At 41.6% G+C, this 17517-nt stretch overlaps 1 protein-coding gene across 3 annotated transcripts in view; it reads right to left on the bottom strand.

Moving 5' to 3' along the window:
• PLEKHG5 (pleckstrin homology and RhoGEF domain containing G5) overlaps positions 1 to 17517 on the bottom strand; it is a 207386-nt gene that overhangs the window by 52122 nt on the left and 137747 nt on the right. For 2 of the 3 annotated variants that reach the window (XM_066607336.1, XM_066607335.1), the window contains exons 5-7: positions 15279 to 15370; positions 11816 to 11952; positions 3177 to 3340 (exon numbers count right to left, since the gene is read on the bottom strand). In XM_066607336.1, coding sequence (XP_066463433.1) covers positions 3177 to 3340; positions 11816 to 11952; positions 15279 to 15370 — 393 coding nt within the window. Of the gene's footprint in view, positions 1 to 3176; positions 3341 to 9125; positions 9240 to 11815; positions 11953 to 15278; positions 15371 to 17517 lie in introns of those variants that run through there. The other variant, XM_066607338.1, reaches the window with a different exon arrangement.

Genomic DNA, 17517 nt, shown 5'->3' on the forward strand with positions numbered 1-17517 from the left:
TTGGAGGGAAACTGGTAAAATTCTGATGGAGCCACATCCTGGAGCCACCTGGAACCACCGCTGCAGTAGCAACTGCTACAGGAATCTTCCTAAATCCTCAACTTTATGAGGTGGCCGAGTGAAGCTATAAAGTAAAAAAAAAACCTGTATACTCACCTCCTGCACCTTTTTCCTGGTCCGGTCCTTCGTGAGTTCCGTTTTCATGGTCATGTATGTATGTGCCTGCTGAGGCCAATTGGACACGTGTGACCATGCAACCTAGAAGTCAGGAAGGACTGAAGTGGAAGGAAGGACCACCGGAACCGCTTAGATAGCAAATAGGTTTTTTTTAATTGCATAGCATGAGAGACTGGTCGAGCTCTATGGCTGATGGGGACAACAAGGGGGAGTGTTCTTACTGATGGAGGGCTACAGGGGGCAATATTACTACTGACAGGGCAACTAGGGGGATCACCACTGATTGGGAAGCAAGAGGCAGTGTTTTTACTGATGGAGGGCTACAAGGGGCAGCATTATCATTACTGACGGGGCAACAAGGGGGAGCACTATTAATGGCAAGACAATAAGGGATATCATTATTACTGATGGTGAACAAATGGCAGCATTATCAATTACTGGGTAACAAAGGGAGCATTTTTAATGATGGGAACAATATTATGGAGTATTTTTAATAATTGCGTAATAATGTAGAGCATTTTACCTGATAAGGGCCTAAAATGAGAGCATTATTACTACAGGGCCCACTGAGAGGGGGTGCTATTTCTATAGGGCCACTGGAATAATAGAGGTAAAATCATATGCCATGATAGGCCACACGCTTATGCCCTATGACCACTCCCTCTTTTTGATTGGGGTGCTTTACAATAAGAAAATGTTTCCCGGTGGTGCCCAAAGACTTAAAAGGTTTGAAAACACTGAGTTACTGTAACATGGATGCTTATATGTGCTGCATTATAGCCTTCTGAATGAGGACTGGTCATCAATATCAGATCAGCAGGGATCCAGTTCCCGGCATCTCTGCAGATCCACTATTTGAAGAGGACGCAACTCTCATCCTCGGTCTGTGATGCCATGTTCATTGGTTGCATGGCCTTTGTGCAGCTCCGTCCCATTCAAGGGTATGGAGCTGAACTACAACGACAGGCACAGTCACTACGAAATAAATGGCTCTGTGCCTGGTATACAATGAAGAGGCCGTAGCCCCTTTGAACAGCTGATCACATGGCATGCTGGGAATAACACCCACTTATCATCAATATCCAAGTTCAGGAAAACCCCTTTAAGCCAGTACTTTAAATAAATTGAAAATCAACTGTTTAATACTATTTTATACTACACTTCTTCGAAGTCCTGGCAGACTACATATAGTATTCTGCTCTGGTTGTCAAAAAAGGGCGGCAGTACTTCAGCTGTCAAATAGTAAAAATCTACTAAAATGTAAAAATAATGTTAAAAAAACAGACGCTTAAGTTCAAGGACAAAGAAACCTGACATATTTCTTGGCTAGACAGCACTACAAGAGGCTCTTTGAAGTGACTGTCAAGCCCAGGAACAGGCCAGTTCCTGTCATTCTGGAGCAGCTCCAACAGGTCCCTTATTGAAAAACTATAGGAAAGGAGTCCTCTGCAACATTGTGCTTAAGTCAGTATTTGTTCGAAGCAAGAAAGCAGGAAATAAGACAAATCAGCAAGGGGAAATGGAAACTGCAGATCAACTGAGTCTGCGGCTTCACACCATAAACAGTCATATACTGAGAGAGCTGAAACTTGAAGCTCCTGGGCCCCATTACAAAATGTGTAACAGGATCCCCCCAATTATAATATGCCATTTATAATACTTGTGCTTCTTATATGGCATAGGGGCTTTTAGGCTACCTCATACACCAAGGTCTAGGTCAGTGATGGCGAACCTTTTCGAGACTGAGTGCCCAAACTGCAACCCAAAACCTACTTATTTAAATCAAAGTGCCAACATGTCAGGGGCCGGGGCTCATCACGACACCTGATTTTCCCCCCGTTGTTCTAAAAAGGACAGGACCGCTTCAAAATAGACAGTGTGCAGATTTTGACTGCTTTTTGGATCATAGTGGCATCCCACAGCAGCCCCCCGAGACCCACATACCCCCTCCTTCTCGTGGAAGCTCCGCTTCTCCTCTGCTTGGCATTGCTGCTCAGCACTGATCCCGGGTGCACACTGATGTCAGTGTGCTGCCGGACCCCTCCTCTTCCTGCTCTTGTGGAACCTAAGAGGAGACATCAGGGGAGGGGGGAGGAGGATCCCGGCTGTGCACTGACGTCACAGTGTGAGCAGCGCAGCTGGGGGAATATCCGCAGGGGAGCCGCAGCCCCTGCCGGTATTCACTAACACAATGAGCGGCTGACATCCGGGCGTACCAGCAGGGAGGGCTCTGCGTGCCGCCTCTGGCACGCGTGCCATAGGTTCGCCACCCCTGGTCTATGTGCAACTGCTACCTCTGGATATCACAAAATATCCAGCTATGACAAAGAAAGTTGTCAATAAAATAAGTCCTTGAATTGTTAAGTCATTAAAATTCAATGAAACCATTGCACTGCCACATTGGTTTATAGGAATGCTGGGTGACAACCATGGCTTTGTCAAATACTACTCCCCTTGTCAACAGGGCATGTCACTGCAAATGTATAGGGACACACCCTACTGACAGGAGGAATGGTAACGCCCATTTGACAATCTAGTGATACAACTCCAGGAAGAGTAACAATAGAATGATACAACAGTTCCTCTAAGATCTAAGAAAAGATGCTCAAAAATTATTACTTTATGAGAAATGCACATATTTACTAAAACATTAGAAGAGTTCGCAGGCCCTCTGAACAGCATTAAAGAGTCTTTCATCTATATTATAGCCCTCTACATGGAAACTGCACCATGATCGGTGCTCAGGAGGATGTTGAAGCGACAGCCTAGGCAGATTCCAGAAGATAGAAGGGCTATCTCTAAGCTTTGCCAAGGATATGGAACTTGTTTCTGGCTCTTGCAGGGTCTTCTGGCTCAGAGGATTTGGGTGGGAGTTAAAAGGACCAATGTTGCTTATTGCCCAGAGGTCCTTATAAGCCACATGACATTTAACTAACTCTATAGAATTAACCGAGTACTTCTACTAGTTTTTAATTTTTATAGGCTGTAAGTTCACGTACCAAGATGTCCGAGCTCTCCCTCCTGAATGGTGGCTGGTCAGGCCTCTCATTAGGTGAAGCGAAGATATATGTGGATGTAGCTCCGGTGTTCCTCATGATGGGCAAGCTTAATGATCTGAAGTCCTTCACAGCCTGTTCCACTTTCAGCTCATCCCCTGGTTTAGCTGTAAGGAAAAAAAATGGTGATCAATTAAAATGCAAACAAAAGAATATGGATGTCAATAAATAGGGGCATTGGGGGGTACGGAGTGATTGCTCTGTGCCCAAAAGCTTTGACTCTAAAGCAGTTCTCAAGAGTAAGAAGAAATAGTCACCATTTTTAAATAGAATTATCGCTATTCTTGCCCAAGGGTTGTGTTTGGTATTGTAGCCCTGTTCATGTGCTATTTCAAGAAAAGATGAAGACGCTTTTATCTAATCCTGGACAAACCCCTTTTTAACAACTTTTACAATATTATATTCCTTCTTCAAGTGACCCTCTGGTCTTGGACAAACAAAGATGCGCGAAATGCTTGTCTTACTGTCTGATGTAAACTGTGCATCAACCCTTTCCAATCCAATTTGTATTCTGGTTTTCTAGGGGGCTTACTCTTTTTTTGCCATTATACAACAGCGCTATATGCTGGCTAAAGCCAGTACTGCATGAGGTGACATGTTGGATAGGCTCCGACAGCAGAGAGGCTGGCAATATACAGTAAGAGAACCCCGACGGATGTCTTCCAACATCGAAGCTGTACAGCCTTAAATCATAATGTCTTCAGAGGTCAGACAGTGGATTGGAAAGGGTTAATATGTATCATTAGGATCCACCTACTTTATTTGACCAGTGCTATCGATGTGAGTATTGCTGACCAGTCAGAGTAGCATGTAGTGTCTTAGACAACAACATTCATACTAATGTGCATCAGGCAGTCAGAGATGTAGTTCGGTCATCTTTGTTAGAACCAGGACTGGAGGGTTGGTTTAATACTCAATAAGCAGGGTATGTAAAGTGTCAGAAGGGTGCTATGTAGCCTCTCATGTATGTCTTTCTCCTTTGGTAGTTCATTCAGCCATCAGCAGAATCAAGAAGTCTAACGTTTCTGAGAAGTCCGGGGGTGGGGTTGACTTGACTGACACAACATATAAGGCCATTTAGTGCTATCTGCACTAACTTTTCACAAGAATCAGCACTAAAGAATGCACCAAATCTGGCCTCAAAACCAGAGGAACTTCCACATCATTATACCATAGTACATAATAAATCATATAAACCCATGTGGGCACATGGCTAAAATTTTACAATGTTACTGGCTTCACATTGCATATCGTGCAAATTTTGCAACACATTTAACCCTTTCCAATCCAATTTGTATCCTGATTTTCCTAGGGGGCTTACTCTTTTTCTGCCGTTATACAATGGCCTCTCTGCTGGCTAAAACCAGTACTGCATGAGGTGACACGTTGGGTAGGCTCCGACAGCAGAGAGGCTGGGAGTATACAGTAAGAGAATCTCGACGGACGTCTTCAAACATCGGAGCTGTACAGCCTTAAATCATAATGTCTTCACAGGTCAGACAGTAGATTGGAAATGGTTAAAGTTGACCATGAATGATGCCTAATTGCTATAGACATAGCATGGACAGAAACAATGTTTAAATATCGTGAGCTCTCGTAACATAAACAGTAATGACATCTACATGGCATCAACTCTCATAGTATAGCCAGTATTGATGTCTACAAACCATGGGCTCTCATAGAAAAGGCAATAATGATGTTTATATAGCACGAATTCTCATAGTATGAACGGAACTTGTCACCTCGGAACAGCACCATAAAGTTATGGTCCTGTTCCAGGAGGTGACGGAGAGCCGAGTGATGTCATTTTTAAACTCTCCAGTTCGTGGTGGTGAAGACTGAAGATAGGACTCTTCTCTGAGTGATGCGCGCACTTTCCCATACAAGTCACTCAGTGAAGAGTCATATGTTTGTGCGCTGGGCGATCTCCACCAGAAGACACTGTGGGAACTCGGCTCCCCGTCACCTCCCGGATAAGCATCATAACTTATGGTCTTGTTCCAAAGTGATAGGTTCCCTATAAAGAATGATCATGTCTACATAGCATAGACTCTTAGAATACTGACAGTAACGATATCTAAGTATCTTGGATTCTCATTAAATGGTTAGAAAAGGTATCTGATTAGTATGGACTCTTATGGCATGGACCGTCTTAATATTATGGCATAGATAAGAATGATATCTATATAGCATGGACAGGAACAATGTCTAAAGACCATGGACTTGGACTCTCATATTGTGTAAACAATAATGTCCTAATATCATGGAGTCTCATCGTATAGACTGAAATTAGGCTAATTCTTAAGAAAAACAATGCAAAAATTATTTATAAATGTCAGAAAAAATTCTGCTCAAAGATCTATTCCACCCTTTTAGAAATGCACTGGGCACCACAAACTACTGGTAGTGATGTACTACACCAATGGAATATGACATAACTAACTGCAGCAAAATGCAGAGCATTATGGGAACACATCTACGGCTAAAGAAAGGTGCGTTGACGCCCGAACGTGATACCCTAGTGAAAGAATCCGGAGTCTGAAGCTCTGTACCATAAACAAACACGTTTTTTCATTGCTCTGGTATGTGACCCAAAATTGCATTCTGGACGAGTCTGAAGTCAAAAAATTACCAACTATGAAAGACCAAACATATTCAGAGCAGAGACAAAGAAGGATACAGGGAGAAAAAAATAACGAAAGCACGGCATGTAATAAACAGCAGCATGACAGTGCATAAAGACTATGAGATCACACAATTACCAGACCTAAAAATAAACGCTGCGCTAGAGTCCAACTAATTAATGCTGTTATGGCGCCCTCTACTGGATTCCAACAAATAACAAAAATGTCAATAAAATATATTTTTTAAAAGTCTTCTGTACTGTAGAAGAATAGGGAATGACAGCTATGCAGCGTGTTCATCTGGCTCTGAGATCAAAGTGGCCCACGACTATTGAGGTACCTGTTTCTAGGCCAGGCCACTGTATGTAGATGACCATTCAGAGGTGAAGCTCAATGCATTACCAGCACTATAGAGATGCAATGTGCATGTGCATGCTCTAGCTGGGTCAAGAAGCAAATAGTTCCACCCCTTCTCAATAACATACAACCAGCAATTTATGATAGGGGTCCAACCATTGCTTTACAACAGGGGTCTATGATCCCTATATAATCTCGGGTATGTGGCCATTGCTCCATTCACTCTCCTCCTCACTGTCGGGGGTGCAACGAGGCAAGGACAGGGAAAATAGGACCCCAATCCCGGGATTGCTGGGGGTCCCGATTAATCAGACTTTTATCATCTATCCTATGGATAGGTGATAAAAGTTAATTCTCATACAACCCCTTTAAGACTATTTGAGGGGTAAGGGAGGCGCTCAAATGAATAGAGACATAGGACTAATAAATTCCATGTCCATAATATGGAAAACTAGATTTTCATCTGCCCTGTCCCCCATGCATTACAGCTGCAGTATAATACATGGGGGACAGGGCAGCAACCTAACACTCTGATAAGGTGGATTTCATAGTTACTAAATAAATACATTTATCCATTGAGTTCTATGTTTTGTATATAGAAGCCCAGGTTGATCCAGAAGAAGGCAAGAATCACCCTTGAACTGTGTAGGTCAATTAACCACAGGCTGGCAATAATCAAATAGATACTTAGATCTACAGGCTACACAGTTATATGGGATTATAAAATATGGCTACTTTCATGAGCTGTGCCTGCCATTACACCATTCAACTGAACGACGCTGGGCTGTAATACCAGGCACAGTCTGTGCAGAAGAGTGGCGCTGTTTCTGGTGGAAAACCTGCCATATTTTCACATTCTATTTTGTAATAGTTTTTACATTTATTGGGATATGTTTTTTGAAATAGTATTACAGCTGAGATCTACTTTCAAGTCTTCTCCACCATACGTGCGCAGTGTCTCGTTCAGATATTTGCAGGAAGCGTGCTCAAGGCAATAGGAAGCTCTCATTGACCTGGAGCAAATCTTCAAAGAACAACGGCTTGGGAAGAAGTTCATTAACAATAACAAAGAAGTCAGCTTTAGCCAGGTTCCTTTTCCTGTCAAATGTCCCTAAAGCCTCAAGGTTGCCCTGAAACTTCTTCCGGATGCAGGGTCTAAAAGACTAAAGAAGAGACCGTCTCATGAATCACAGGTGGCTCAAGGAATCACTCAACAGACTTCCTCGTAAGGTGGCTTGAGACTGCATGTATCTGGAATGTCGTAAACAGTTTTTGGTGCAAACAAGAAATATTATTTTTTTTCAGAGAGGCACAAGAGGGGCGCAGGTATGAAAAAAATGAGTGGCCATACGTGAGATCATAAGCATCTGCATGGTGTTGAGGGGAACCACATTTCAACATATTCTGTGTTACAATAAAAATTCAACTTCTTGACTTCATCCAAGAACATCATAAATATAATGTAAGATATCACATCAAGTAGAGAGAAATGTGACGTGGCTGACATGTTTCCTCCATCATGGTCTTTAGTCTTGTGTTACTACACAAAGGTTTGCCTCATATTATACTAATTCATAATTACAAAGTACATTTAGCATACTGTTAAATGAAGCATATGTATAAAAATGATTTTAAAAACCCTCTAAACTACAAAATACGGCTGTAGGAGAGCTATATTTGTCATACGCACTCTGATACCTTATTAAGATTCGATAATGCTCTATGGAAAACCACAGTTAACATACGTCGTGATATCATCACACACCGCATCATCATCTGATCCATTATGGCAACACTCAGCTTATGTCAGTAGGTATTGCGGATTCTGTGTACATTCTCTAACATCTACGGGTGTAAACCCTTTTAAAGACCAGTCCTCAACACATCTTATTTACATAGGACTACAAGATATATCGTTATCCTCCATTTACACTCATTGCCAAAAATAATAATGCACATAGAAATGTCAGATTGCTGCACTACTTGGCCTGCAGTTATGTCTCAGGCAGATATGTATACGATTACAGTTGCAGTCTGCTGTTGTGAATGAGGGGTCTGGATTGCTACAGACTGGAACCGTATTGTCTTTAGCAACAAATTCAGGTTCTTCTTTTGGGAGCCAACGACCGTTGTGCACAAGTATGGTGGCCTTGTGGTGAGCGCTTCAATCCTGGCTTTGCTGCAGAGAGGCACACTGCCTCCATTGCTGATGTGATGACTGAGGGAGCCATCACATATGATAGTCGGTCATCCCTAGTAGTGATCGAGGGACACTAACGGCTCAGCAATACGTGCAGGACATCCTCCGGCCACATGTGTAGTCCCATGGCAAGTCTTCCCAGAGGCACTTTCAGCAGGGTAATGCTCATCCACACATAGCACAGGAGTGCCTCCGCCAGGTTGCCACACTTCCTTGGCCTGCCCAGTCAGTAGATTTATCGCTGATCAAGCATTTATGGGATCTGCCCGGACACCAACTTCGGGGGCCTATGAGTGTGCAAGATGTAGAGGCCCAATTACAGAATAAACATACGGAGCCTGTATGCCTCCATGCCCAACCATAACTTATCAGATATGCAGGTAGAGGCGACCCACAAAGGTATTAGAGCCTCTTTTGAACTATACAGGTTTCCCCAATAAACTTATCCTTTCACTCTAATATTGTAATGACTTTCAAATATCATCATTACATTCACATATAAAGTTTCATTCACTTCCAACAACTCCTCCTTGGGGCATTATTATTTTGTCAGTAAGTATACATTAATAATAAAATCTAATCACCTTGATCTCCCCTGACTGGCAGAGGGCGATATTCTAATATACCAACAGTAGGTGCCACACATGAACATATGTATCAAAGCAATGAGAAGTTATTTTATATATATATTTAAAGCTAAATAATCATTACCGTGAGGGTCGGTGAACTCCCTGCACCCTGGCAGCAGCCTCAGCGTTGTTCTTCAGCTCTCAGCACTGTCTGTGGCTGTGATAGACTTACAATGCGAGCATATCCTGTCAGCCTTTTCCTGAAGGTACTTCCTTCTATTGGGTTTTTCCATGTTATATTTTGACAAAATCTTAACAAACCGTCTTACTAAGCGACATATTCTTTTCCGATAATTCATTCGGAGAATGATGAAATGAAAGCAAACATACCCCTGGGCTAACACACACAGAGCGCTGCAGCTAGGTGAGGTATAAGGTAAGCTCTGTGACTATTATGGGAAATGCTGCAATTTAATTTCTCCTGCTTCTCAGGTTGAAACATCACCTGGCATAAAATATAATGACTTCTTAAATATGATGAGCAACTGAGCAAACAAGGTTAGCAATGCAAGCGAGCCTCAGCCAACAAAAGTGTAATAAACCGCAACAATGATATTTAAGTGCAGTGAAATAAACATCTTGGGTGAATGAGTGTTTGTGTCAGCAAGACAAAGCTACATAATGGTCACATAATGGTATAGGGGCCACCAAAGAGGGCACAATTAAGACTGATTGGCACAAACATAGATTTTATTACAGATGTAGCAGAGCCAAGTATGTCAGATATATTAGAGTTGAACTCACTGGCGTAACTATAGGGGATGCAGGGGATACGGTTGCACCCGGCCCAGGAGCCTTAGGGGGCCCATAAGGCCTCTCTTCTTCATATAGGGAGCCCAGTACTACCGGTATGAATGAAGCATTATAGATGGGGGCCGTGTTACAGGTTTTGCATTGGGGCCAAGGAGCTTCAATTTACACCTCTGCGTTAAGGGGTTAAGAGAAGTTGGGGGCCCCTAGATAAACTTTTGTACCCGGGGCCCATAAGCCTTTAGCTACGCCCCTGGTTGAACTTGTTTGGCACAATGTAAGTGTTATCTGAGATGTTACAAAGGACTGAAAATTTACTGATCCACAACAATGTTGCCCAAAAGTGCTAAATCACAATTCCGGTTCTGCTATATCTGTAAGTGTAGTATAGATTACAGTATAGATTAAGTTGATCATCTGACACGGCACCAAGAGCACCTTTACTTACAGCTCTCGGGCGCTTGTTCAGGGTGCTATCACTGTGTTCCAGGGTGATGTCACCCTGGAACACATGACATGCGGGGCAGCTCCGATAGGCTGGCTGTGTTGTTCTTGAGCGCAATCAGCCTATCAGGTTGCTTGTGAAGGTAGATAGATAGGTTGCTTCATACTACAGGCCTTTCCTGTGCATCCGGCCAAAGTCCGGATCACCGCACAGAGGTACTCTACAGATACCCCCACGTGCCCGCTGTGGGGTGATATCTGTTTAAGCCTTACTGTCAATAATTGTCTACCAGAGAATCTGCAGAGTGACCCATATCACCTTTCCTCCTCTGGAGTTCTCCCAGTCCAGGAGCGGTACTGTACAGATAACGTGGACTGTAGGACCGTATTCATCCTGTGTATCCTCCCTGACCTCTGAGCTCTAGCCTGCTGGCGTTAAAAGTGAATTGTACCTGCCTTACTTTCACTACCTGTTTTGTAAAGTTAAATCTTTAAGTAAAGTTATACTGGGCCTCAACCGTTCCTGGGGACCCGAGGTACTATACACAAGTCTCTGTATTTTTTTCTCTGCCGCGTAGCATACCGGTGTGTGGGAACGGTGGCGTCACGAGTGATAAGTACTGCTACCCCCATCAATACATTTATTGGCATTTCCTATCCTAGGGGTGTCGAAGGTGGCCTGCGATACTGCTCTGGCCTTGGCTACGTGTCATCCCTCTGGGACCAGAGCCTGGTGAGTGCCGCCATGACAAGCCAACACTTATCCCTCCCAGCTCTGCATGTTAGTCATGTGTCCGGGGTCTCTCCTCTGGGGTGTTGCACATCTGACCCCATGTTTAGCTCCGGAATTAGTTATCTTTGATTTCACTGACTAGTCAGTCATATGTAACATTATCATAAAAAAGGGTTGTCCACTACAGGGAACCTCTTGTATTAGAAAATGAGTTTCACAGAAGGGCTCAGAATCCACATTCAGTTCACCCCTCTTTCCAAAATGTAGGTAAAGAAATGGAAGTTGAGCATTCTAATAATATTTTTTGCTCTTAAAGTAGTTGTTCCCTTTGGGTTCCGCCTTTCTATATGTCCTTTTAAGATATATGTACTGTAGTAAAGAGGGGTCCTCCAATGAGGACCTCCATTTATTAGCTAAAGCAAAAAGCTCTGGTGCCAGTGCATTACACAGATGGCCATTAACCTTATGGGTAACTTGCAATTCTCCAACAGTATCCCTGCTAGGAAAGTACAGTAGCTACTTGCAAAGTGTTTCCTTCAGCAATAATATCTAATTATTGGGCTTTCCCCATCATTGACAAATTACGTGAGATCAACTCAATGAAAATAGGAGAAACTTTTTAGACAAAAGGCATACCAGCAACTCAAAAAGTACAGAGGAATCTTGAATGGACACAAGAATCAGTGAAAGTAACTAAAGATTGAAGCCAAAGTAACTGATTGCACAAAGAGTATAAAAAAGTAGATTCTTTACGATCTCAAGAGAAAATTTAATTTGAAAGAACCTTTAACATGACATCACATAGGTGCCGCAGACTCATGTTACTGGTGAGTGAGGACTCTTACCTTTAACCTTCAGGTAATGTCCACCGAATCTGTAGGCTTCAAAGTTGAGGGATAAAGGTGTGTTGGACTGGTCAAGAAAAATATCCACTTTACCCAGCTCAATTCCTTTTCTTTCAAAAGCCGGGATCAAGACTTCTCTAGAAAGACATAAATTGGCCTCGTTAAGTTAGACAATTGTAAACAAAAGAAGTGAAAGAGAAATATCAATTCATAATATTTATTTTTCTTTCGCTTTCTGTATAATGAAAACCACAACACTCTGCCAAATTTGTTGCATGATGGAACCCATGGACTTCTAATGAGGATCATCAGTTTACATCAAGCTGTTTGTCATTCTGATGGGGAAAGAAAGCATTCCACGCGGTGACAGAATTTGCACTGGAGGGTTCTATCTATCTACGTCATATCTATCTCTCTATCTCATATCCATCTATCTATCTATCTATCTCTCTATCTCATATCCATCTATCTATCTATCTATCTATCTATCTATCTCATATCTATCTATCTCATATCTAGCTATCTATCTCATATCTATCTATCATCTATCTCATATCTATGTCATATCTATCTATCATCTATCTCATATCTATTTATCATCGATAACATGTTTATCTATCTATCTATCTCATATCTATCTATCTCATCTATCTATCTCATATCTATCTATCTATCTCATATCTATCTCTCTATCTATCTATCTATCTCATATCTATCTATCTCATATCTATCTATCTCATATCTATCTATCTATCTCATATCTATCTATCTATCTATCTCATATCTATCTATCTCATATCTATCTATCTCATATCTATCTATCTATCTCATATCTATCTATCTATCTATCTATCTATCTCATATCTATCTCATATCTATATATAATCGATAACATGTCTATTCATTTATCTATATCATATCTATCTATCTGTAGCGTATATAAGTGTAGTTCTATCTAGCCAGAAAAATTATACATATATGCAAGTTTTTGAGGCTGCTTACACCTTCACAGCGCAATAATCAGATTATTACTGAAGAAACATTTATACACAACAGAAAAGAGACAGTGTGATTACAAATGGGAGGAAGGCACAGCATTTACATGACGATGAACTAGCATCATTGGACTATGAATAAAGGTCCTTTTACTTGGGACGATTATTGTTTAAAAATCATTCAGTGCAGCCAACGATCGAATGACAAACGATAAATTGTTTGCTTTTTGTTCATCAATTATTTCATACAGGCATAAAAATCACTGTTGGTTCGTTCACTAATCGTCTGGTTTAAATACCTATCATTCAATTGTTCTCATTCACTTATACAGTGAATGGGAATGACTGAATGATTTCTCGTTTGAATGAGCCAAACATATATCTGCCTGTGTAAACAGGTGCCCGAGTGAATTCTGCCACCATTCACTTGTTAGCTCGTTCAGACGATAAATCATCTGCTGTAAACAGACCTCAAGATGGAAGGGGGAGAGGCGAGAATTAGGAAACCACAGAAAAGGTCGATGGGTGCGAAGTGTCCGGGTAGTATGACATGCACTCCGAGGACAATTTAAGTCCCCGTAATAATGTCTGGAAAGACTTCATTAGTTTAAGTTCCCAAATTTTTTCAGTCTCTGTCATTTTTAAAAATCCTTTGAGTATCAAAATTTAGAGATCCATTAAAATATGATCCAATCCAGAGAAATGGATCCCTACGAGTGTATCCAGCTTGTTTGTTATTGTGTGTCCGTGCAAGTTCATCCTGGTCTGTAGCTTTTATTATGTTTTTCCTACATAGATTATTTTGAATGGTAATTTAATTAATAAATTAAGAAATAACTCCCCCCCTTCCCCATTGTAATCTCAGATTATAGCAGCACCCATCAGTTAACACATATCCGTTACTGGCTTGTTGTGATAAATGACCTGAGATATTGCTATCTCCTGCAGAATATACTCTTTTCTACAGTCCTAATACAAACTATCTTCCTGACCTTTCTGTCACATTCCTGAGTGAAAGGTCAGCTCCATGGCTCAATAAAGGTCTATACTGTAAATCAGCCGTGTCCCCTGTTAATGAGCCAATCTCATCATGAGGAGGAACCAACCAGGGTGAGGATCTGTAAACTACAAAATGACCTTTTTGTTCTCAAAGTTCTTTGATTACTTGCTGAATATGAGACGGTAAATTACAAGCAGGCGGCTGTCGCGTCTCTTCTCCAGATCAAGTATTCTATCTAAATTTTTAGAAATAACTAGAATTCTTATTTTAGGAAGGGCATGTCTTCTTAAAGTTTTGGTTTAGTGATCCTATACTAATGTAGTAAGGGGCTGTTTATATAAAGCCTAAATATATAGTGTAGAGTTATATAAAAGACCCTCAAAGTTTAATCAGTGGGAGCCTGTCACCTAGCAGCACAGTAATGAGGCCATGGTGTTCCAGCCACTGTACCTATGTATACAAGAAAGGGAAGTGTTGCGTCTTCTTGCCTGACCTGATCAACAAGGGTCCCAGAGGGCAGACCCTCACCGATCAAATACCTATCTTTATGATATGCGTTTAAGTTCCAGACAACCCCTTTAACTTTATCATGGTATAGAGGGAAGCAGGGGTTTGGAAATTAGAAGGAGATAGATAGATAGATAGATAGATAGATAGATAGATAGATAGATAGATAGATAGATAGATAGATAGATAGATAGATAGATAGGAGACTCTGAGTGTGGACCCACTGTGCTAACCAAACAGCCCGGTTTTTGGACCAGACATAGTGTGGCTAGCAGGTGACCCCAGTTGCAAGGCAAACTCAAGACAGGGAGTCTTGCCCTTAGAAAATTAAGGAGATAGGAAGACACCTGCCTAAAAGCAGGGTAGGCGTCCTGATAAGAACGGCCCCACGCTGGAACCTCGAGGCTAACTATTCCTGACAGGACACAGGGATGAAGTGCAGAACATAGGGTACACAGAATACAGAACATGACTGACTTACCACAGAGACAGGAACACTGCACAGACTGGAAGGAAATGGACAAACACACACAGGCAAAAGCACAAGGCAAAGAACATACAGAAAAACCAGATACAGGAACAGGATAAAACAGACAAAACAGTCCTGAGACAGGTGACCTAGATGTGCTGAGTGTCTGAGACAAACACACATCAATACTAAGGCAAAGAGGGAAGATTCCCAGCACCCTTAAATAGGAAGGTGTTTGCCATTTAAGCTGCAGCTGTGCTGAGAGCACTGAGCAGGGTTAACTAGTGCAGTCCTGATAGAAAGTAGAAGAAACAATTACATTCATATAGAAGAAGCAGAGTGACGCCTGAGTCTGCCAGGAACAGCAAGGGGGCAGCAGGCATGGGTAGCAGATTTAACAATCGATCGATACATAAATAGAATCAGCACAGGATATATATATTTACACACACACACACACACCTCCATGATAAGAGAAATTAAAAATGTTACCCCAGTGATTTTTTCTTCATGGCTGGTACAATTTCTGTCTCTATATCCACATTCAGATCAAACTTTAACGTGAAACATTCCTTACTTGGGTCCTGCAAAAAAGATGAAAGTAAAATACATTACTGTTACAGTATTATTTTGAAATAAGGACTCGCCACTAGGTCATATATGAGTTGTGTTCAGGATCAAGACCAGATGGCTACAAAATTGCAGGATTTTGTAACAATGCAACATCACTACAAATCATATGTATGTGAAGCCCATGATTTCCAATGGGTTCTTTCTCATGAGCGATATTTTGCAGCCTGCTACATTACAAGAATACAAAATCGTGGCATGTTCTATACAGCTGCGACTTGCTATGTTTTGTAGCCCATGTTTCCTTATGGAGCCTCCTTGTTTATCGCTTCGCATAGCATGAACTTGTGATTTTTGTGCTATAAAATTGTGCAGTAGCAGAGACACTACATTTTTCCCAAGGAAAAAAGCATCATTGACGCTACAAAATCACATGTACATAGCAGCGATATCGCTGTCGCCCATGTGAAAGAGGCCTAAGGGAAATACAATACTGCAATATGACGTCTAAAATAACACGTTGAGCCTACATAATACAGGAAACACATAGTAGTAGCATTTAGCAGTCTCAACAATTTTATGTGAGCTACACACAGGTCACTTTTCACAATAAGATAGCATGTGCGCACATAAGGAATAACACTATTTCTTGCCGTTATATTACTTGTATCTTGCATTTTTCATAACTTTTTTCCCTCTGCAGGCTCTATATATAATTGTCAGTTTTCCCTTAGATAATGGGTGTAGATTAGCTTCTTTGATGTTTCACATACACTGCACACATTGAGGAGATCCTGCTGCACTCTCCCCCCCTCTCTCGGTAGCCTTAGAAGCAACAGTAGCATGGAGGATATTATACAGCAGTACTGTTCAGTGTAGCTGTAAATCTACAGCTTGTACCGTTGATATATACAAACACTAAAACCACAATTACTTTATCCAGAGTAGTACACTAGAACAATACTCTAGTTGTGTAAGAAGAGTAGAATGTTTTTGTTCAATTACAGCAAGCAGATCTCTTGAAAATGTAAAAACAAAGTATATTAGCAAGCTACCTATTTTTCATTACAGAGTTACTCTTTTTTACTTACAGAAGACTGGATATCTGTTCGTATCTGACTGTTAAAATACAGAAACACCTGTAGGAGCAGGGAACTCTGGGACAGAGTTTGCAAATGATGCTACCGATACAAGACAATGATGACTACCACATTACCTTATAACAGAGCGGCCTTAGGGAACTTCCACATGGGGCAACTATCTTATGAAAATCGCTCAATCGAGTGATTTTAAGAGATAGTTGTCCCATGTAAACGTGCGGTTCAACAGGGCACTGAGAGAGAAATCAGTCATTAGTCGCTAGTTTCTTTGTTTCAGTTCACTGAAACGAAGCAACTAGTGAGCAACTTCTCACTCAGTATAAACAGGCAGTCGTTCATCTTTGAATGACTGCCTGTTCACAGTGAATAGTGGCGGTCGGTCAGAAGTCATCTCCTGTGTGGAGTCTTGTTCAAACGATCAATTTTGTGCAGCCAAGTTAGCTGTGCAATAAAATTGTGACTATTAGAACTAATGGTTTCCTATAGAATCATTCAGAAGAACGATTTTTAGCCGCGCAAAGAAATCGGACTAAAAAAGATAGCAAACCGAAATTACGTGCTGATGAAAAATATAGGTCTTGATCTATCTTTGGATCGAAAAACACTGGAGCCTCCATAGACTCCTATGGGAGCTGAAAAAATAACGGAGGGTGAGGGAGTTTAGCTGCGTCCAACATTGATAAAAAAAGACAGGTGACTATTTAAATTATTAGGTTTTTTGCCGATTGGGGCAATTTCGATCAGAAGCACATTTTTTTGGCAAAACATCGCACTTTGGAGGCCTGAAAGAGGAGTGACTGTTGTCCCATGCAAAAGTCACCTTTAGGTGCTTTTACACGGGACGATCTGTGGGTAACAGATGCCCAACAGGTCGTCCTAGCAATAGTAATTGCACTTTCACACAGGAACAAGCATCGCTGACTGAATGGAGGTGGAGTGGGTCTGGGGCCATACCGGTCCGCCCGCCTCCATTTACCACAGGCAGTCATTCATAAGTGAACAACTGCCTGTTTACACAGAACATCGTTCAGTCGGTGCGTGCATTAAACAGAACGATAACC

Source organism: Eleutherodactylus coqui, chromosome 6 (genome assembly GCF_035609145.1).
Source record: "Eleutherodactylus coqui strain aEleCoq1 chromosome 6, aEleCoq1.hap1, whole genome shotgun sequence".
Classification (NCBI taxonomy): Eukaryota; Metazoa; Chordata; class Amphibia; order Anura; family Eleutherodactylidae; genus Eleutherodactylus; species Eleutherodactylus coqui.